This window comes from Oenanthe melanoleuca, chromosome 23, assembly GCF_029582105.1.
Source record: "Oenanthe melanoleuca isolate GR-GAL-2019-014 chromosome 23, OMel1.0, whole genome shotgun sequence".
Taxonomy (NCBI): domain Eukaryota; kingdom Metazoa; phylum Chordata; class Aves; order Passeriformes; family Muscicapidae; genus Oenanthe; species Oenanthe melanoleuca.
The window spans coordinates 3,863,484-3,885,880 of NC_079356.1; the positions used below are offsets into that span (position 1 = coordinate 3,863,484).

General features: G+C 48.1%; 1 protein-coding gene across 1 annotated transcript in view; it reads left to right on the plus strand.

The window, feature by feature from the left end:
- The window catches only part of CSMD2 (CUB and Sushi multiple domains 2), a 288,748-nt gene that overhangs the window by 69,905 nt on the left and 196,446 nt on the right, over positions 1–22,397 (plus strand). Inside the window, exons 4-5 of the mRNA XM_056509388.1 lie at positions 634–828; positions 5,963–6,170. Coding sequence (XP_056365363.1) covers positions 634–828; positions 5,963–6,170 — 403 coding nt within the window. The remainder of the gene's footprint in view (positions 1–633; positions 829–5,962; positions 6,171–22,397) is intronic.

The window sequence follows — 22,397 nt, forward strand, 5'->3', positions numbered from 1 at the left end:
AGATTAAGGAATCTTGTTGAAGTTGTGATCCTGTAGAAAGTTCTGGTAGCTCTTGTCCTATGGAATCCAGTGGAAAAGGCTACTCTGGTGTTCCAAATCTCAGTTTTTATCTGGGTAGGAAATGTTTGGCTCCTCCCCTGGCTGGAGCATCTCCCATGGGATGATGGAATTTTATCAGTCATGCCCTGGGACTCACTGGCCATTAACAGGAGATATCTCCTGGAGGGAGGATGGGCTGTGGGAAGATAAAGAACTTTGCCCTACCTGTTTTTTAACAGCTGCCCATTAACAGGAGATATCTCCCACAGAGATAAGGTCATTGCCCCACCTTTAACACATGGTGATGGAATACAAACTTTTGGGCTCATCTTTACATTGTAACCTAGGACACTGTGTCTTCACTGGTTGTTATCCAACCAAGGGCACAGTTTATTTATTACAAAGACACTTTTTCAGGCTGTGTTACTCCTAAAGAAAACTGTACCTTAAAAACCCTTTCAACACCACACAGAGAGTATCCACCCTGATATTTGCAAAAGCCAATACCATAATATGTATTTCTAACACCCTAAATATGTATTTCTAACCCCAATATGTGTTTATAAGCCCTAACCAGCCCTGCTTGCCTTGCAGCCCTGCCCAGCCACACATGTGGGAACCCGGGGCGGCTGCAGAATGGGGTGCAGCAAGGAACCACCTTCAGCATCGGGGACAGGGTCAGGTACAGCTGCAACCCCGGATTCTTCCTGGAGGGACACGCCCTGCTCACCTGCCAGGCCAGCTCGGGCCACGGAGCCTCCTGGGATTTCCCTCTCCCTGTCTGCAGAGGTAAGAGATCCCTGAGATCCCCCCTGAAACGGGCTTGGTTTCCAAGGGTTAAAAATGTCAGGAGAATGAATCCACAAACACCAGAGGTTTGTGTCCAGAAAGGAGACAGGGGAGTCCTGTAACTTTACTGGAATAAAGGGAGAGGCCATGGGGCATTCCCTAGGATTTCTCAGATTTTTGGAGGACACAGCCTCCTTTTTATCCCAATTTCCCTCTCTCTTTCCCCATTACTGAGGTACTTGAGAGGCTCAGACTGCCCAAACACCTGATACCTGAGATTGATTTTCCAGAGAAGCTGTGGCTGCCTCTGGATCCTTGGAAGTGTCCAAGGCCAGGCTGGAGCAGCCTGGGATTGTGGAAGGTGTCCCTGCCCATGGAATGGGCTGAAATTAGATAATCCAAAAGCTCCTTCCCAACCCACACCAATCATAATTCCATGATTATCCATGACTGATTATCCATTGATCCAGAAGATCAAAAACCAAGCAAAGCCTGCAGGTTTTCCAGCTCAAACACTGGAAATAGGACTGGATTTTCTGCTCTCCAGTGCCAGATTCCCTCTCCTGTGGCACATCCCAGGGTGACTGTGGTGCTGTGCTGCAGGGCTGGGATGCTCCCTGCCTTGGGAATTCTGTCAGGGAGGTAAAAGCTGCCCTTGGATTGAAAACAATTCCCAACTTCCTGCCAGTTTAGGAGCAGGAAAACTTCAAATTCCTTTAGCAGTCCAGAGAGTGCCTTGCTAATTGTGCTCCCACGGGGGCTGGAGAGTCTGTAAATACACAAATGTCTGTGTTGTTCTACCAAAAACATTTGCTGCTCTCTTGAAGTCTCTTCCCTCGATTCCTTGTGTACTTCAGCAGAGCATCTCCTATTGATTCCTTTTATTGACTCTGCCTGTGCAATCAATCAGCCCCTCCAAGCTGGGAGTTGAGAGTGAGCAAATATTGTTTGCTTGGGATGTTTTTAATGCTCCCTTGGATCGGTTACACGGCACAGAGCTTGTTGTGCCTCTCACTGGGGGTTTTTTTTGGGCACTTCCCTGCTGATTTGGGGCCAGGAGCGTTTAGGGAGTGTGAGGAGAGGCTCAGAGTGACTTGAGAGAGGGCTGCTTATCCCTGGTGGCTTTTATGATCAATTATGATGTTTTTTTCTGCTTATCTGTCAAATTTGGACGATCTTTGTCACTTTGGTAATACATTTCTTTCGATTTTATTTTTTTGAGTTTCAGTGGAGGTGAAAATACTCACAGAACCAAGGGATGGAGGATCATTGATTCCAACCCCAGCCCTGCACAGACACCCCAAAATCCCACCTTGAGAGCAGTGTCCAAACCCTCCTGGATCTCTGGCAGCCTTGGGATTGTTCCCATTCCCTGGGGAGCCTGGGCAGTGCCCCAGCACCTTCTGGGGGAAGAACCTTGCCCTAAATCCACCCTAATATTCCATCAGGAGGAGCTGCAGCCCCTCAGCTGCTCCTCCTGCCCTTCACCAATCCTCTGGACACTCTAAAAGGTGAAATTCCCTGAAATTCCACCTTGGGAAGGGGCAAAGCAACACCTTGTTAGGAGAAGAGGGAATTCCCTGCCTGGATGGAGCAGTTCCCTCTGCTCTGACAGAATTTTCCAGAGTCTTCTCCTTGCCCAGCTTCCTTCAGCATTTGTGGAGGAAACCCCAGGGAGGGAGGGATTAATCCTGACCCAGCTGGTGCTGGAGCTGAGGGTTGGCATCATCTCCCTTTCTGAGATCCCCTTTCCAGCTGGAGGAAAAGCCCAGCTTTGCATTTCCACCCTGAACTGCCAAACTCTGTTTTTTATTTCAGTGCTGCCTTTCCAGCCTGGAGTCCAGCACTGGGGCTGGTGGCACCTGAGCTGCTCCAGGAAAGAGGAAAATCCAGGGAATGACTCCAAGGGCAGCACAAAATGTGCTTTTCAGCTGCTCTGGTGGAGCTGTGCCTGAAACTTCCTGGAGGCAGCCACTTTTTCCTGATGGATTTAGTCCTGATCATTCAACACTTTGCCTTGGAAGTTGCACTTGATGCAATTTTTGGAAGGCAGGAAGGAGAAATATTCTCCTGGAACATTTAAATCTTGCTCCAGGAAAGCAGCAAGCAGCAAAGCCAGGCTGCAGAGGGTGGGTTTGCACCTCCAGCAGCATCACTGGGCTCCCAGAAATGTCCCAGTTGTGCTTGGCTGATAAACTGGGGACACAGATTTCTCTTGCAGCAAAGAGCAAAAGGATTTGCATCCTATCAAACAGGCTTTCCCTTTCTTCTGCAGGAAAAAGGATTCTAAAGCTCTTGCCTGAGGGAGAATAAATATATTTAATAAATTTAGCTTTCCCTGAGAGCAACAGGATCTTTGTGGCCTGTGCAGATTGTAACGAATTCTGTTAAAATTGCTTTATTGGTCATGGCCACTGGGAAGTTTATTAAATGCATTTGTAGGTGTTATTTCATTTCCTAATGGAAGTTGGGAATGGGATCCTGATAAATTGGGAAGAAAAGTGCTCTCAAGGTGAGGAGGTTCAAACTGGGGAGCTTTTTTGGGAACAGATCTGTCCAAGGTCACATTAAAGGACAATGTTTGGGGACTCTGCCCTTCCCTCCCTGCTTCCCCTCTCTCCAGGATTGCAGAGAGGTGTTGGAGGGTTCTACATCTGATCCAGGGTTTCTTTCTGCTTTTTCTTTCCTGCTTTTCCCCTGCTTTGTGACATTTTGTCCCTGTATTGGCAGCTTTGCCTCTGCTCTGGAATTGATGCTTTGAAAGAATCAAGGAGAAATTTCTTGAAAGAATCAATGAGAAATTCGTGGTGGGAAAGAGGAGGAACCCAGGGCAGGATTTGCTGGGACAGGAGGGGGTTGGAATGCTGGGCTCACCTTCACCATTCCTCCTCCGTGGGAACTGGCTGCACTCCCTTTACCCAAGCCAGGGGAATTCTTTGGAATCACAGACTTGGGAATTACAAAATTTCCTTGTGAAGGACGAGCACAAACCCCGTGGGAAGGGAGGGGAGCAGGGAATTGCAGCAGGATCAGGAGTGGCTCAGGGAGATGTGTGGGCAGGTTTATACCACAGCTGCAAACAGCTGGGTCAGAATGGATCCTCTCAGCACAGATCCAGCAATTCAGGCTCCGTGTGCTGGGTTTGGTCCCTGCTGGCCTGGCAGGAGGGCTGGAAATGCTGGGATTTCCTCAGGGGTGCCACCTTGGCTGCTGTGGAGGAGAACAGCACCTGTTTGGCTGTGGAATTTGGGAATTTGCCTCTAGAACTGGAAGTCCTGACTGGCTGGTGAAGCCTGGGCAAAGCTGGAGTTGATCCCATCCCTAGAAAAAATCCCATCCTCGTGTCAGAAATCCTTGGAATGCTCTCCCTGTGTGTTTTACACATTTCCTGCCCAATTTTTCTGCTCTCAGGAGTGAAATGAGGCCAAGTTCTGAGCCTAAATGGGGCTTAGGCTGAGCCCAACAAGTCCAGCTGTATTTTTATCCTGGCAGTTGGAATGCTGGAGGCAGGAGTCCCAGCAGGCTCAGGTTGCTGCCTCCTGTTCTGCACTCACCTGTGCCAGTGAACCTCCAGAAAACCAAAAAAAAAAGCCTTTGGAGCATGGAAAACGAACCCAAAACATCCCAATCTGTTGGGAAAACACTTCCATGCATGCAGGGAGAAGCCTTTGCCCAGACAGAACTGGGTTTATGGTTCTGGTAGACGGCAGAGTAAAAACTCAGCAAAGCCAGAGGAAAAGTTGGGAACGTTTGTGGAGCTCCATTTTGGGCACATCAAATCTGCATAATCTCATTAAAAGTGCTCTGTCTTACTGTAACTCCAGCAGCTGCTGAGGCTGTGCTGTGCCCAGAATAATTGGAGAAGATTTGGGATGATTGTAGGATGTGTTGAAGCAACAACAGCCTCTACAAACCGAGGGAGTGTGTGTTTAGAGGTGGATGGGAAGGGAATGTATTCCTCCTTAAATAGCTTTTGCAATGAAAAAATTGTCAAGGAATTTAAATTAAGAACTCCCCTCTTAATAATAAATATGATAATAAAAAAGCCAAGCCACTGTGCCTTTGGCTGGATCCACAGCTTCTCTGAGTTTGCATATAAACAGAGTAGTCCCTTGTTGAAGAATTGTAACGTGGCATTGAATGAAAATTCTTCAGCCTTTTCTCCATCCCCTCCTTTTTCTTTAGTCCAAGGGGTGGTTTGGAGTTTTCCATGGATCTTTGGAGGTCTCACTGTGTATCCTGTGCAGGATGCATCAAGTTTGAAGGATTTCTTTGGGTGTAAATGAGGAAGAAGTGAGGAAATGGTATCTGACAGGGAGATGTGCTGGGAAGGGGCTCCTCAGGAGAGCTGGGACCAGCTCTGGCTCTGGGGCTGTTTAAAATCAAGGCAAGAGCTTGGTGGGAAATGAGCCAACACTTGCCAGGAATGAGCCCCTGGCTGATCCTGATGGGTTTTGCATCCCTCCACATCTTCATCCTTAGGAGTGGGCAGGGAACCCCCCCTGAGCAAACCAGGGGGGTTTGGCTGTGACTTTGTGCTGGATTTTGGGGCAGTTCAGGTGGAATGGTTTTGAAAGCAAAACCAGTGAGAGACTCCCAAGTCAGAAATACAGTTTAATAGGAAAAAAGAGAAAAATAAAATGCATGCAATAGTACAAAAGAAAAACCAATGACACAGTCAGAATACAACCTGACACCCCACAAGTCAGGGTGGTGGTAGCAGTACAGATGAAGCAGTGATCCTGTAGAAAGCTCTGGTAGCTCTTGTCCTCTGGAATCCAGTGGAAAAGGCTGCTTTGGTGTTCCAAATCTCAGTTTTTATCTGGGTAGGAAATGTTTGGCTCCTCCCCTGGCTGGAGCATCTCCCAGTGGGATGATGGAATTTTATCAGTCATGCCCTGGGACTCAGTGGCCATTAACAGGAGATATCTCCTGGAGGGAGGATGGGCTGTGGGAAGATAAAGATGATTGCCCAGCTGGTTTAAAGATGGCCCATTAGCAGAGGATATCTCCATGGAGATCAGGGTCACTGCCCCAGCTGGTTTCAGCTGATGGTGATAGAATACAAATTTTTGGGCACATTTTCACATTGTAACCTGGGACATCAGGGCTCACCCCTCCTGTCTTGCTGCAGCTGACGACGCCTGTGGAGGGACCCTGCGGGGCCAGAGCGGGATCATCTCCAGCCCTCACTTCCCCCTGGAGTATGGCAACAATGCAGACTGCACCTGGACCATCCTGGCCGAGCCTGGGGACACCATTGCTCTGGTTTTCATGGACTTTCAGCTGGAGGATGGATATGATGTCCTGGAGGTTGCTGGCACGGAGGGATCCTCGCTCTGGTAGGTTCCCGTGGAGTTAATTCCTTGTGGGACACTTGGGGTGGTCAAACTTCACAGGGTGGTCAGAGTGAGCAGTTTGTGCCTGAAGAAGGGAAAACTCCCAATTATACCCAGTGGTTTCCTTCTGAAATTTGGGATTTGCTTGGCAGACTCTGCAGTGAGCACTGGTTGCATCAAATCCTGTTGTCTGTAAGAAGAGTCCATTGTGTGGCTGGGAAGAAGAAGAAGAAAGATTTAAAAAAAGCCCCAAACAAAATTTCCCAACCTCTGAGAACTCCTCAGAGCCTGCCACACTCAAGCCCTGGTTTTGCTAAATGTTCTGATTATTGCTAAACCTGTTCATGTTGATGAACTTCTGGAAATGTTTCACCACTTGTCCCTGGGACAGGAGGCAGAATTCCAAACCCCTCTCAACCCAAATGCTCTCAGAAATACTGCTTTGATTTGGGATAAAGCAAATATTTCCAATATCCAGGAGCCACCCCAGTGCTCTGAATGCAGGAGAGATCAGGAACTGCAGAGGGAATTTGCTGTGTTCCTCCTGTTGGTTTTATAGCAAAGGACACTGTGATCAAACTGCACCCAGGAAATGGTTAAAAGTCCTGACTGGCAGCAAGTGGAAGGTCCTGGAAGTTGGATTTAAACCCACTTCCCTCTGGAAGGGAAGAATGAAGCATTTGAAACGATCAGGGATTATCAGCAGCGAGTTAAATTGTGATTATTTGCGAGGATCCTGTTGCAAATCCCATTTATTTGAGTGATTTATCCTGGCTGGCAACTCTGAGGGAGCAGCACTGGAGTGTTTAGGGTGTATTGATGGGAGGGAAGTTGCCATTTACCACGTACCAATTGTTTACTGTTCCCAGGCCCCCTTGGAAAATTAGATGTTGCTGTTTGATGAAAAAAAAAAAAAAAGGCCAGGTTGGTTTTATTAGAATGCATTAATATTTTAGGGCACTGTTGGTTTGTAGGCACTCAGCTGTGCTGGCTGGGAAAGATGGATGGAGCTGGTTAAGAAACATTATTCAGCCTGGAGGTGTTGCCAGAGCAGAGCTGTGTCTTGTCATGTCAAAAATAAAACAAAGCCTGGCAGAGGGAATCTGCTGGGAAAAAAAAAAAATTAAATAAAATTAAATTAATAAACTTCTTGTAAATACAGCAGGGGAAAAAACTTTAAAAATGCCGGTTGTGGGGAATGTAAGCTTGGCTTTGAGCTGAGCCTGTAGTGCACACACTTAAAACTGAGATTAAAGCCTGGTTTAAGTTTTGCTGGTGTCACTTTGGGGCTTGTTGGAGGGAAAAATGATGGATTTATCCCTTCTCCCCCTCTGGGTGTCCATGTGCTGCATCCCTGACGCTGCCTTTCCTCCCAGCACCTTTCTGGGATCCCCTGGCCCCAGCAGCAGGAATTCCCCCCTGGCAGAAGCTGTTCCTGCTTTTGGAGGTGCATCCCCGAATTTCACATCCCTGATTTCCACACCCCCTGCCCATTCCGGGGGATCTCATTTCGCATTCCTGGAGGAAACTTTGCAGTCCCACAAGTGGAATTGCAAAGAAGCCTTGTTTGGAATTTCATCTCTCTGAGCTGGCCCGGTAATTAAATTCAGATGAGTCAGTTCTCAATAATTTTTGCCCGTAGGGGGAAGAAAACCTGGCGCTCCTATCTGGTCTTTAACCATGCTGATGTGATTCAGCAGGAAAAGAGAGCTCAAACCCCTTTTTCCCCCTTCTGCCTATGAAAAAAACCGGGTTTTAATTACTGGTAATAGAGCAGAGAGACTTGCAGCCAATTCTCTTGAAGCCTCTTGCAGCTGAATACTTCAGATATTTCATTTTCCGAGCATTCTGAGTAGTTTTAATCGTGGCCAGGGCTGGGCACAAATAAACAAAATCCCATTTCATCAGGAGGATTATTCCAGTGTGTTTCCAAGCTATGGAATGGCACCTAATAATGGTATTTATGAGCCCATTAACTCAGCACTTCAAGTGACCTTGACTTGACCTGCTCTTAGAAAAATCTGCATTATCATTCACCCTCCTGGCTTTAAAAATGGATTTTTTTCTTAATGAGCCAGCTTGCTTTAAGTGCCTTCACATTGATCCCATGGCCTGGAGAATCCTGAGCTGGGTTTCCTTTGCTTCCCAACCTGTTGGATGTGAATCCTGCAGGAAGAATTCCAAGGGAAAGGGCTGTGCCAGGCAGAGCAGCACAGCTCTGCTCGGCAGATTAATAAAATCACACATTTACAGCTCTCTCAGCTGCTCCCACAGCTCTGCTGGGGGACCTGGGGCCCAGCTTGCCTTGGCAGGTGAGAAATGAAATCCCTGAGCAGGGAGCAGGAGGGGAAGGAGCAGGGTGGGATGAGCCTGTTGTGGGGTTGGGTCAGCAAATTAACCCACAGACACCAGAGGTTTGGGTCCAGAAAGGAGAGAGAGGAATCCTTTTGCTTTATTGGAATAAAGGGATAGGCCATGGGGCATCCCCTGGGGTCTCTCAGATTTTTGGAGTCCACCCAGTCCACTCTGGGATTCTCTGGCATCCTCACCCCCAGACTTTTTCTTGTCTCCCAGACTTGAGGTTCTCTTCCTTTCACTTTGTCCCTTAGAGATCTGGCAGGATTAGTGCAATTCCTCCCTCTAAATCCATGGAAAAGTACAAAATCCCCCAGAGTCCTTCCAGGACCTGACACAGGAGCTGGGAATTGCTGCTGATTGTCCCTGGTTTGTGGCACCTGCTCAGACCCCCAAACCTGTCAGACTGAGCACCCAGAACACCCCAAAATGTGTCTCTGACAGAGACTGAGCTGTTGTGGAGCTTTTCTGAAAGAAAATTTAGGTGGGAAATTCACTTCTAGGCTGGAGATGGTCGTTTTAATAACGAGGCTCTCCAGATCTTTTATTCCCATGTTGTGTTTTGTGTGGGTGGCAGGGACTGGGATTTGGGTTGGGGACTCTGCTGCTGTTGCTGCTTTATCCTGGTGTCGTGGGCTTCAGATCACAGAACGCTCCCAGCCTTTTTTGGGTTTATTTTAGGAAAGTTGCATCAGCTGTCACATTGCCCCAGTGCCTCCCACTCCTTGAGCCTTCCCTTGTCATTCCCCCTGGGAATCAGTTTCTGCTCCTTGGTTTTCTGTTGATAATCCCATGCTAGGGGAATGCAGTGGGAGAAGCAAGCAATGGCCAAATCCAGGGAGTTTATTCCTGCCTGAGTTCAGTTCCTCCCCCTCAGTGCCTCGTCTTCATTTTGCCTCTCCAGCCTGGGCGCTGCATTTTTCCTCCCTTGCACAAAATCTTTCCTTCTGCTCTGTTTTTCCACTTCATTTGTGCAGAGTTCTTTTTGCCTTCACCCTGTGGTTCCCTGGGAGAGGAGCCTGCCCCAGCACGTGCATGTGAATTATTGCACACGCTTCCAGCACAGCTGTGCCAGATGTGAAGGCAGCACGGGCACCTCACTGTGCTCCAGATGTTGGGCAAGGGCTGAAAACAAAGGCACCCAGGTGAGCCTGGGAGGACTGACAACCTCAGAATTCCAGGTTACTCTGGTTGATTTTATGTTGTTTTTTTTTCTTCTGGAGCTGAGCCCAGGGGACCCACTGGGGCCACCAGCCCTTCCTGGAGGAGCATTTCCAAAATTCTCTCATTTCCATGTTCCTGAGACCCCTTGGAGCCACCAGTCCATTCTGGAACAGCATTTCTGAAATTCTCTCTCATTTCCATGTTCCTGAGGCCCCTTGGAACCATCACCCTTTTCTGGAACATAATTTTTGAAGTTCTCTCTTTTTTCCTGAGATCCCTTGGGGCCACCAGCCCATTCTGGAACAGCATTTCTGAAATTCTCTCTCATTTCCATGTTCCTAGACCCTTTGGAGCCATCACCCCTTTTTGGAACAGCTTTTCTGAGGTTCTCTTGTTTCCTGAAACCTCCTGGATCCACCAGCCCTTCCTGGAGCAGCATTTCTGAAATTTTCTCTCATTTCCATGTTCCTGAGACCCCTTGGAACCATCACTCCTTTCTGGACCAACATTTTTGAAGTTCTCTCTTGTTTCCTGAGACCCCTTGGAGCCATCAGCCCTTTGTAGGATAGCATTCCTGAAATTCTCTAATTTCCATGTTCCTGAGACCCCTTGGATCCCTCAGCCCTTCCTGGAGGAGCATTTCTAGTGGTGTCTCTTGTTTTCCTGTTCCTGAGACCCCTTGGAACCTCATCCCTTTCTGGAACAGCATTTTTAGGTTCTCTCTTTTTTCCTGAGACCCCTTGGAACCTCATCCCTTTCTGGAACAGCATTTTTAGGTTCTCTCTTTTTTCCTGAGACCCCTTGGATCCATCAGCCCTTCCTGGAGCAGCATTCCTGAAATTTCCACATTCTCTCATTTCCCTGTTCCTGCAGAGAGCTGGAGTTTGGGGGAATACTTTTGAAGGATCCATCAGCATTTCAGCAGCTCCTCTCAAATTCCTTTTCCCATCACCACGTGCTGCTGACCCTTCCCTCCCCACCACCTCAGCCTGTCCCTGGAGTGCTTCCCAAAAGTCATTAAAGCCCTGGGATGCTCCAGGATTCCCTCTGGATGCTCCCTCTGGCCAGCCCCTCTCTCTCCCCACTCCTTGAGCTCTCAGAGCTGCAGGTCCTGCAGGTCACAGCTTCACAGGGAGCTGATGATGGGTGGTGAAAATCTCCTCCTGTGGGCTCCTAATGAACCAACCCCTTTTCTTCAGATCAAAGCAGCTTCTGATCCCTCTCAGCTCCCAGTTTTCATCTCGAGCTGCCTGTGATGTCCATGGCTCCAGAGCCAGGATTTTGTGGTTTGGGATGAGTTTTTTGTGCTGTGGGATAACCCTGCAGACTTTCCTGGCACCCCAGAGTGGGTGGGAGCCTCTCTCCCCCCTGTGCCTCCCCAGCAGCTGCTGTTCCTCACAGGGATTCTGAAAAGCAGATTGCCTCAGATTCTCATCTCACACTTGCCACTCTCTGGCAGAATTTTTCCAGGCTGTAATTGCTTTCATTTGCGAGTTGACAAGAATTATCCTGCCCTGGGCGTGCACGAGGCTGGAGCTGGGAAGGTTTTTTTTGTGTGTCTTGAAAGAACTTCTTTCATCACCACTTAAAACTCAGAATAAAATGGGAAAGTTTCCTTTCCCTGTGCAATGATTGGAGCTTCCTTATTGCAGGAACTCCTGGATGCTTTATCTGTAATTTTCAGATATTTTTCTTCCATAGGACTGGGAAACATGAAGTGGCTTTTGAAATCTCTATTTAAATGCTGGTTACATCTTCTTTGGGATCTGCAAAATCGACTTCCTTATTTAACTCCATCATTTTTCATTTATGTGCTTTTAATTGGAAACAAATCCCACAAAGGCTTCAAAGCCCTAAAATTTTGCTTTAGAGGGGAAATGGTGTTCTGGCAAAATCCTCTTTTCTCTTGGAAGGTGCATTCTGGAGGAGTTGGAACCAGAGCAGTTCCAATTCCTGGGAGTGATGGTGAGGAATTTCCAACCTTTGGAATTCCTGCCCTCCAGGCCTTAATTGAACATGGATTTCCTCTGGAAGAGCAGGAATTTGTAGGTGAAGGAGCTGTTTTCCCTTGCTGGAGCCCTGGATTCCAGGAGGGAGCTGATGGTTTTCCCAGAGAATTCCAACCATCCCTCAGCATCCTCGGTGCTGTTGGGAAGTTCAAGGATTTGGGAATTCTTTGGACAGAGAGTTTTGTGCTCCCACATTGTCCCAGAGCTCCTGGCACTGCAGAAAAACTGGGAATGCTGGAAGGAAGGGTGGGGTGGGATATGGAGCAGTTCCATAATTTGTGAATATTCCTGCAGGGGAGGGAAGGTTTCAGCTCCTTCCTGGCAGAACCCACTTCTCCCTCTCCTGGCTCCATTCCTTCTCCTTCTGCTTCCCAAATCCTGCCCTGGGACGCAGCAGGGACAGAGAAACTCCTGTGACAACGGCCCCATGACCTCTCCCATCCAATCCAACAGCCTCAGATCCCATTCCCACTCTCCCCCCAGTCTGACTTTTCCATGCATTAACACAACGAATTCCATTTGCTGCCTGGTGCAAAGCTCTTAATGAATATTCAGACTGGGAAATAGATGCTTTTAGGCTGAAAACGACCCTGATAATGGCTGAATTGCCCTTTTTATCCCAATTTGTCCCTTCTTTGTTGTTTGGTCACCTAAGAGGCAAAGATCCCCATGGAAAGGCCACTGCCGTGTGCTCCTGAATCCCAAGGGATGAAGGGCAGGGAAGTGATAGTAGAGGGGAAAAAAAAAATCCTTGAAGGTCATTAATTCTTAATTCCTTTCTGTGTTTGTCCTGCAAACACACGTTGGAAGAGGGAAAAAAAAAGGTTTTTGCAAGAAGCCTCAATAGCTGTAATCTAAAAAGAGATTTTTGTTTTTTTAAACTGAGGCTGAGTCTGACATGCCTGGCTGGAAGCTGAGAAAAATATTGGAACCTCCTTCAGGATGTGACCCAAAATATAGACTGCGAGGCAGTGAATAATACCCAGATTTGGCAGGGAAGGGCGGCTTTAAGTAAGTGTAGACGATGTTTGGGGTTGTAAAAAAACGGGATATTTGGGATTCTCTTTCAAGCACCGTCACAGCAGAACGCTGGTTTCTCCCAGCTAGAGCGAGGATTTGGACAAACGCTGATCAGTGCCTTCGCTCCGAGGTGTTAGGAGCTGTTCAGACAGCAATTCCTGTCATTCCTGCGGCTGTGCCTGCGCAGGGAGCGCTCCCTTTGCTCAGGAGCTCTGGTGTCAGGCTGTGTCTGCCGGAGCTGATAACACCCGTGTTCTACACCCTGCCTTATCTGCAGCTTCAAAGGGAGCAGCGCGCACACCTCGGCTGTTTCAAAGCCCTCTCCCTGCTGGGATCCCTCCCGGCCCCACTCAGGGATGTTTTTCTGCTGTTTACAAGTTGTTTCAAGGATGGAATCACTTTGTTTTCAGATGCCAGCTGCCTGCACGAAGTCTGGTTTAAATGCTCTTTGCCTGCTGGGTTTGCTGCAGCATCCCCGGATCTGGGAATCACCACTGATGGCTCCATTCCGTGCTGAATTCATCCCTCTGCCCTTAAAATCATTTTTTGGGGGGTGTCTGGGCCTCAGGGGAGGGAAATGTCAGCGTTTCAAAGAGTGGGGAAACACCAGTGTGTTGGTGCAGTTCCTCTTGAGAGGACAGAGGAAACAAAGTGTGGCCAGAGCATGGAAAAACTCGAATTGGAATTGTGTTTTCAGTGCTGTCATTTGTTAATCGTGATGTGTTTCCAGAGCTGGGCTGTTGTATCTGTTACTCCTGGTGTTGTCACAGTGCTCTGTTGTATTTGTTCACATCTCCATTAATATCTGGGATCTCTGTCTTGACACATCTGGAGTACAACCCCATATCTGTCTATTTCTAATTTAGCCAAACTTCTCAATTTTCAGCTCTAGTCCAGGCCTGGGGGCTTCTTGTCCTCAAATCCCAACCCTGCAGTTAATGTGGCTGTCATGGTATGACTTGGGTTTTGCCAATTTTAATATATTTAATTTCTTTTAGAGATAGGATTTTAGGAATAGAGGCAAGGCAGGCTCAAAACTTAAAAAGGTACAAGAAGAAATTTATTAATAACACCAAAAAAAAAAAAAATCAGAATAAGATTCCTAGATTGTTTCCTCTCCCTTCATTCCACATTTCTTACCAACAAACACAGAGAACACTTCAGTCAGTTATCCACCCAAATAATCATTTCAGTTCACTTAAGAGAGAAAAGTTCCTTTTTTAGTTATGGCTTAGGGGATGTCTTCACCTTCACAATCTACATCCACCCGGGAAAATATTGCAGATTATGACTCTCCTTCCATTTTTTTCACAGTCCTTCCAGAGCTGTGCAATGGGTTATGATGCACACATGGGGTACTAATTTTAAAGGCTGCTGAAAAACAAAATTCTCTTCATCTCCTTCACTATCAAATGTCTCTGTCCTTATTCCAGTCCCAGAACAGAGAGAGCTCCATTTCCCCAAGGCAAAAAGTCTTCTCAAGCATCCAAACCTCCCAAGTATATTTCACAGTTTAAAGGAATTTTAGTGAAGTCACAATCCCCTTAGCCCACAAAAAAAGGTTTTCAGCTACTTATCAGTTGCATCTTGTCAATCTCTTCCCACCAGGAGCTTTATCTTCATTCCACTGACCTTTGTAATCTCCATGCTTCATTTCTTCTCATTCAGGGGAGCTCAGCAGTTCCAGAATCTTATCCAGGCATTAAGAAGTTAAAATTGTATCCAGATCGTGAAGAAAACCACATGGGCAGCTGGAGGCATCTTCTGTTGTTTGCTTTGCTGCTGCTGCTTTAAAAGCCAGAGATGCCCTGGCAGGGATCAGGGGGTGAGGAGGGAAGTGCAGAGTCTGTTTTCCATTCTGGATCCATGAGCTGTTCTGGGAGCTGCTGGATTCCTGAAGGGAGAGGGAATTGCCTGAACAGCAATTAGGGATTGGTCACTGCAGCCTCACCTGAGCAGGGCCAGATCTGAGGGGTGAAACCCCAGCTGAGCATCCTGGGGGCAGGGGGAGATTCTCCTTTCCAGGGCTTGGTGTTTCCTTAAGGAATGAATCCAAAACGTGGCTCTGGGAATGGGCTGGCAGCAGCAGGAGGGATTTCTGTGATAACCATGAATTCCACAAGCTCCCAAATCCAGAGTTTTCCTGCCTGCCCTGGGAGCTGCCACCACTGCTGGCTCTTGGCACGGGGACATTTTTGTGTCCCAGACTGAAATCTGCTCCCATCAGCTGTTAAACCAGGCACTGAGTTTCTGAGCTCAGCTCAGGCTGCCCAAAGCCCAGATGGAGGCAGATCCTGGTGCTGGATCCAGGGAATTGCTGAGTTTTTGCTCCTTGGCACAGTTCTGTTCTGTCCTGGCAGGTTGGGATCCCTTCAGCTCCTGCTGGGCTTGGCTCTGACACTTTTGCTTGTGACACTTTTGGCTGTTTCTCAGCAGGGATGGGCTGATTTTTGCCTCCCAGGGACCTTTCCCTGGCTGGGTTTGGAGTGGGGATCAGGAAGATGCCCAGGGCATCAGTAAATATTGGAGGATTACAACAAAATGCTGTTGACAATTCATGTCCAAGGATTGCTTTGCTGGCTGGAATTCCCACAGAGTCCTGGAGGGGTTTGGGTTGGAAGGGACCTTAAATCCCATCCCATCTCCCCCTGCCTTGTCAGGGACACCTCCCACTGTCCCAGGCTGCTCCAAGCCCTGTCCAGCCTGGCCTGGAACACTTCCAGGGATCCAGGAGCAGCCACAGCTTCTCTGGAAAATCCAATAAATTGTTATAAAACCTAAAAATTCCATCAGCACTTTCTACACTTTTAAAACAGCCCCATTCCTTTGATAATTCCCAGGTGGAGCACAGGGGGAATACCCAGCTCTTCCTGCTCTCCTTTATCCCTTTGTCTTTCTCCCACTCTTTCTAAATTAATTTTATAATCATCCTTTAAATGATGGGGCAGCTCAAATTAGCTCTTTTAGCCAGAATTACCTGCATTAAAGATCTCCCTTAAAAAAGAAAGGCATAAAGGTAATTAATAGCTTCAATTATTGTAATGTGGCTTAGCTTGTGCTTTTCTCTTGGAAAAACCTGGTTTTGATAAGTCAGCTGTTCTTTAAAGGGGAGAAAAAAATAACAGAAGTGCTCCAGGCTGGAAGTTGGCACGAAGGAGTTTGGAAATCAGGTTGTTCCCTGTGTAATGTCAGAGAATAAATTACCCCCATTGATCCTGGAGCAGTGCCCTGTGCTCCAAAGAGCCCTGTGGGAAGGGGAGTGTTCAGAGAGGATTCAGGTTTTTGCCCACTCACAGATGCTTTGTGTGAGTTTAAAAACCAAAGGATATTTGTTCAAAGCCACACTGGAATTTCTGGAGCCTGGGAGTGAATCAAAGGCAAGGAGAAACGAAAGGGAAATCTTGAAAGATGGTTCAGAGCTGCTCTGTGATGGGTGAGGGGGAGGCTGGAGGTGGCAAAGCTGATTTGGGAGAGGGAGGCAGGACTGGGATGCTGGGACAGGGCAGGGACAGGGACAGGGCACGGACAGGGACAGGGACAGGGCAGGGACAGCACCCTGGTGTGCTGGGACAGGGAATGGGACCAGGAGCTGCTCCAGCTCCCCCAGCCCTGCAATGCTGGATCCTGCCCGAGACTGGGATGGACCAGAGGGCATTGGGGATGCTCAGGGGGCCCTTTGGATTTCCTGCTGCTGCTGCTGGACAGGTGGATCCTGTGTCCAGGTGGATCCTGTGCCCAGGTGGGTCCTGGGCAGGTAGATGCTCTACCCAGGTGTATTCTGTGCCCATGAGAGATCTGTGCTCACATAGATGCTGTGTCCCATGCCCAGGTGTGTCCTGTGCCTAGGTGTGTGCTTTGTCCTGTGCCCAGGTGTGCCCAGGTGTGTTCTGTGCCCAGGTGAGAGCTGTGCCCAGGTGTGTCCCATGCCCAGGTGTTTGTTGTGCCCTGTGCCCAGCTGTGTCCCGTGCCCAGGTGGGTGCCCACACCTGCTGCTGGTGCTGCCAGTTCTGCTGTCCCAGTGCAAACTGGAACGTTCCCAGTTTGCATCTCCCTGCTGTGAGCAGTGCCTGGATCCCTGTTCCAGCCCAGCCCGGGGTTTGGGGATGCTCCCTGACCCCTGGCTGTGAGCTGTGCTTGGGAAGGGGCTCCTGATCCAGGGAGTCCCCCTGGGCTGGGCAGCTCTCTCCCCTCTGTTTGATGTGCACAGGATGAGGCAAGCTCAGGAAAAACCTGCTGCTCTTCTGAAACTCTGATATTTGATTTGAGCCTCGACTACAGCTGAAGAGAGAAAAAGCTCCTGAGTCTGATGGCTGCACTTGATCATCTTAAAAGTCTTCACCAGCCTTAACAATTCCATGGTCTGTGTTGCCACATTCCCTCAAAAACCCCTTTAAAAGCAGAAATGTTGAAGCAGGAGGGGCTGTGCTCGATATCTGCCCCCCCAGAAGCTCAAAAGCAGAACAAAATCAGAGATTGGCATTTAGAACATTCTGTCATTGATTATTTTTTCTCTCAGGCTTTTAAGGAACTATAGATTTTCAGCCTGAAATTAATATATCGGAATTTTTGTGGGCAGAATAAAACCCTCATTAAATTTTGCAATGTATCAAACAGCTTGCAATTAAAATTCATTTTGAAGCGAGTTAGCAAAGTTTTGTTAATGTTTAACATCTTTATGGGTGTCATTCTTTGTAAATTTGGACTAATTGAGTCCAAAGGGACAAACTCACGGATTCTGCATTTGCTGTGGATGCCAGGCCTTGCTTTGCTTTTGGCATTTTTCCCCTTCCTTCGTGCAAGTTCTGATTTTAGCAAGTTGCCAGGAAAGTAACTTATTTTGTTTTTTCTGCCAAGAATCCATCTTCCTAAATCTCAGGAAGACTGCAGCAAATCTCTGGGAAAGACAAGCCACTGACTCCAAGGTGTCTCCTGGTGGGAAGTTCAGGAGATTCCAAATTGGATTTTTTAGGTTTTCCTTCTAAAAATGTTGTTCAGAACAATCTGCTCCTAGCATGTAAAAGCCTTCACTGGGCTCCTGGTTGTATCCTGAAGCTTGAAGGTTTCCTTGACTGGCACATAAACCAGCCTGGAACAATTGGAATTGTGAATTTTCATATTTTTTACTCCCCTCGAATATTTTCACAAAAGCAGTTTTTAGGGAGTAAAAGCAATGGGAAATATTTCAGAGTGTGTGGAACCCAAGACCAGATCCTGACCTGGCAGAGCTTTGAAATTCCCCTGGACTTGCAGGTGAGGAGTTTGCAGAGTTGGTGCTTTGAAGACTCTTCCCAGCAAAGCTGGATTGAGCCCAAATTTAATCCAACCCAGGGAAAAAAACTGGAGCAGCTCCTCAAACACCATCAGCAGCAGAACAGGCTCTTAATGGCACTTTATTGATTGGAAAGGGAGGGAGTTTAGTTCATCTGAGCTCTGGATAATTCTGGGAATTTCCTGGCAGATTTGGCTGCTCTGAGGCTGCACCAGGCTGTGATTTAAAGGCAGCAGCAGAAATAAATTTGTCACTGCACGGGGCTGCTCTGACCTGCAGGCTCTTAACAGGTCCCTGGCTTGAGTTGAGCAGGGAGATCCTGCAAAAAGAGCTCAGATCATCCTAGAGCACTGTGTTGGGCTGATGTGGCCAGAAATGTGGATTCTGTCCCCATCTGTTAACCCAGCTGGGGCAGTGACCCTGATCTCCATGGAGATATCCTCTGCTCATGGGCCATCTTTAAACCAGCTGGGCAATCATCTTTATCTTCCCACAGCCCATCCTCCCTCCAGGAGATATCTCCTGTTAATGGCCACTGAGTCCCAGGGCATGACTGATAAAATTCCATCATCCCACTGGGAGATGCTCCAGCCAGGGGAGGAGCCAAACATTTCCTACCCAGATAAAAACTGAGATTTTGGACACCAAGGAACCTTCTTCCCACTGGATTCCAGAGGAAAACCAGACCTTTGCACATCATCCCTGGAGCTTCAGAGGAAACTGCACCTTCTCCAGGAGCACTGCTCCAGCTGAACCACATCTGCCCCTGCAGGAGGATGCAGCCACCATTGAATGGGACTGTGCCAACACCCTGACTGACTGACGGGTGTCAGCTTGGATTCTGACTCTGGCAGGGTTTGGGATTGTTCTGTGTAATACTGCATTTCTATTTTAATTTTCCTAGTGAAGAACTGTTATTCCTAATTCCCCAATCTTTGCCTGAGAGCCCCTTAATTTCAAAATGATAATAATTTGGAGGAGGGGGGTTTACATTCTCCATTTCAAAGAGAAGCTCCTGCCTTTATTGGCAGACACCTGTCCTTCAAACCAGGACAAACACATGGAATTCCACAGAATTCCAGGCTGCCTGTCCTGCCTGGTTCAGGACCTCAGGGCTCTGCCAGCTCTGTGGAATCTCTCCTCCCAGGGCAGGATGTGATGTTTCCCTCTGAACTGGACAGGATTTTCCCCTTTTTCCCATGGTGGGAATGTGCCCCTGGGTTCCCTCAGCTGCTCCCAGAGGTTTGTGCTGCGTGCAGGGCTCTGTCCCATCTCCCACATCATTAATGCAGGCACAGAACATCACTGGCCCCACGGTGTGAAGGTGGATTTTATTTTCTTTTCCCCCAGCAAAAAGTGAACTCGATGTCTGCTGCTTTCCCAGAATTCTGCTTCATTTCCGACTGGAGAACATTTCAGGATTTTTTATCTGATCAGACCCGTGGAAATAGGGAATGATAGGCGAGTGAGCAGTGACACAACTCACATCAGCTGAGTGGAGAAGGTGCAGATTGATCTCTGAGGAGCTGGGAGAGGAAGAGAAGCTCGGGTCAGCAAAGGGCAGACAGAAAGCAGCTTTAAAAAGCAGGAAATAATAAAGCAGAACCAACTGGCAGCACTCAAGATTTTCTGCAGTTGGAAAGATTTCATGTTGTGTTAAGGTCACCCCACAGAGGCTTCTTAAAAAGGACATTTTGCCCTTGTGCAGTTCTTGTTCTGCTGCCTTGGCAGCTCAGATCTGTGCTCTCTGCTGATGAGAGCTCTTCATCCTCCCAGGAGAGCCACAGAGCAATGAGGGATGGAGCAGCCCTGGCCCTGCTCAGCTCAGGTTGTGATGCTCAGTTGGGGTTGGGATGCTCAATTTGGGTTGAGATGCTCATTTTGGGTTGTGATGCTCAGTTCGGGGTTGTGATGCTCAGCTCAGGTTGTGATGCTCAGCTTGGGTTGTGATCCTCAGTTTGGGTTGTGATCCTCAGTTTGGGTTGTGATGCTCAATTTGGGTTGTGATGCTCAGTTCAGGTTGTGATGCTCAGTTCAGGTTGTGATGCTCAGTTTGGGTTGTGATGCTCAGGTCAGGTTGTGATGCTCAAGTTGGGTTGTGATCCTCAGTTTGGGTTGTGATGCTCAGTTGGTTGGGGTCTCCTTTGGAGTAATCTGATAACAGTTTTATTTTTCATGTTGAAAAGAAATTATTATTTTTTAAACCCTAGAATGGTTTGGGTTGGAAGGGTTCTTAAAGATCACAAAATTCCAGTCCCAACCATAATGTGAATATTCTTGATCTGGGGTATTTGACAGATTCTGGGATGTTTGACACCCTCCCCATGAGAACTGCAGCTCCCATCCCTGCCTGATGGAATTGAATGTTGTGCCTTTAAGTGGAATGGGGAAGTTCATGAGCAAACTCGTATTTTATCAATGTAAATGATGAATTCTGGGAAAGCCAAAACTGGGTCTGTCAAGCTGCTGCTCCATTTGCACTTCTGATAACTCAGCTGCTGCTTTATTTTTTTTTTTTTTTTCTTTTTGGGGAAACTAAAAGAAACAGATGGGTTTGGAGTTCGGTGGGGGTGGTGTGCTTTGGAAGACCCGTTCCATTATCTCCCCACAAACTGGGGCTGGGGATTCCCTGGGCATCATCTGTGCTGCCCCTGGGAATGGGAGAGCCTGGAAAACTGAAAACTGCCTTGGGAGCATCCCCGGCGTGGGCTGGGCGTGGGGAAGGAGCTGGTTCCTGCGGTGATTTGTGATGTAAATCAGAGCTAACAAGGGGTGCAGATGGGGATGAGCTGGGGGATGCTCGATCTGTGCCTGCACGATGGGCTGCAAAGAGCCGAGCTGTTGTTCCCCTGCCTCTCAGCACCTCGTGGCTCTTTGGTCCCGTTAAAATCAAGCTGTGAACAAAAGCAGGTTATTGATTCTTGGGAGCCGGAGGATCCTTTGGCAGGCAGTTAATGAGCAGAGAACTCTTCCAGGCTCTGATTTTTCTAAGGGTGTTGAAGTTGTAACATCTCAGTTAACGCCTGACAAGGAGCCTGCGAAGCCTCCCAGTCACATCCACAATTAATCTGTTCCTAAGTGGGGGTTTAGGGCAGGATTTTGTCGGGTTTGGCTGCTGTGGGTTGGTCCCAAAAGCCATTTTGGGTGGCCATGAGTGAGAAGAGAGAGGAGGGTCCCCCTCCAGTGGGTAATTCTTGCTGTTGGGGTTCACTGGGGTGACTCTCATCACCCTCTGGGGACACTGACACAGAGTCTCAAATCCTCACTGCAGCCTCGAGAAGGAACAGCAGGGCTTGTTTTTGGGGTTTGTTTTGGTGCCAAGCTGGGGGATACCCCTGGTGTATCCATGAACACAAACAGGGCCACGTGTGGGAGCATCAGTGCAGAGAAATTTCTGAAATAAATCTGCTGCTCATGAGTCCTCCAGTGCTGCCACTCAAGAGCATCTCATGCACACAGAAATGAAAATTGCTGGCTGAGGGAGGGGGGCTGAAGTGCCATTGTTCCCTCAGAACAAGAGGGGATCTCTGCACAGGCACAGCTCTCCTGCTCTCAATGGCACCACGAGTACAGCAGCCACGTCTTGGTGTTTTTGTGCTCAATAATTGGATTTTTTTTGGGTGTGGGGGAGTACAGGAAATTCTGGGTTTTGTACCCAGACTTTGAAGTGCCAAAAATGTGTCATGTAGCTGTGGTGTGACACCTGTGGTGGCAGATGTGTGTCTGTGCCCCTGGTCAGGCACAGGGAAGTGGATTTTGGAAGGCTTTGGATAAAGATCTCTCACTCCTGGCTTTTCCCTTCTGCTCTGGAACTTTGAACCCACATGGAGAGGGCAGGGACAGCAAATCCCAAGGACAGCTCTCAGTTGAATCCATGTAGCTGTCCTGAGGAAAAGGTTGTCCAGGCAATTTCCAAGGTGTTTTTAAACCATTTTTCCCCCAGCAGTGACAACACAGGCAGCATTATGATAAAAATGACATTCCTGGGTCTGTAACAATGCCATTAACGTTTGTTTTGAGCACATAAAAAAGGTGCCGAGGCTCCCAATGAGCCAAAATTGTGCCAAAACTGAGAGAAACCATTTTCTGCAGTTGGTTTATTGCAGGTTTTAACTACAGTGTGGAAAGCAGGGGAAGGAACCCACCCCAGGCCCCCGAGATACATTCTCCCCATAATATCCATATTTATCACTTACCCCCCTCCTCCGTCAGCTGCCTGCAGCTCTTCCAGGATCATTGTTTCCTCTCTGCTGCTGGAAGGCATCTCCCAAACTGTTATTTCTCCTTGTTAATGCTTTGCTCTCACAGTTATTTCCATCTCTAGTCTCCACACCATTAGTGGGAAACACATCCAGGTGGATAACGACCAATTTCCAGTGCGCTGTTTCCCATCCCTTCGTGTTTTCCTGTCAC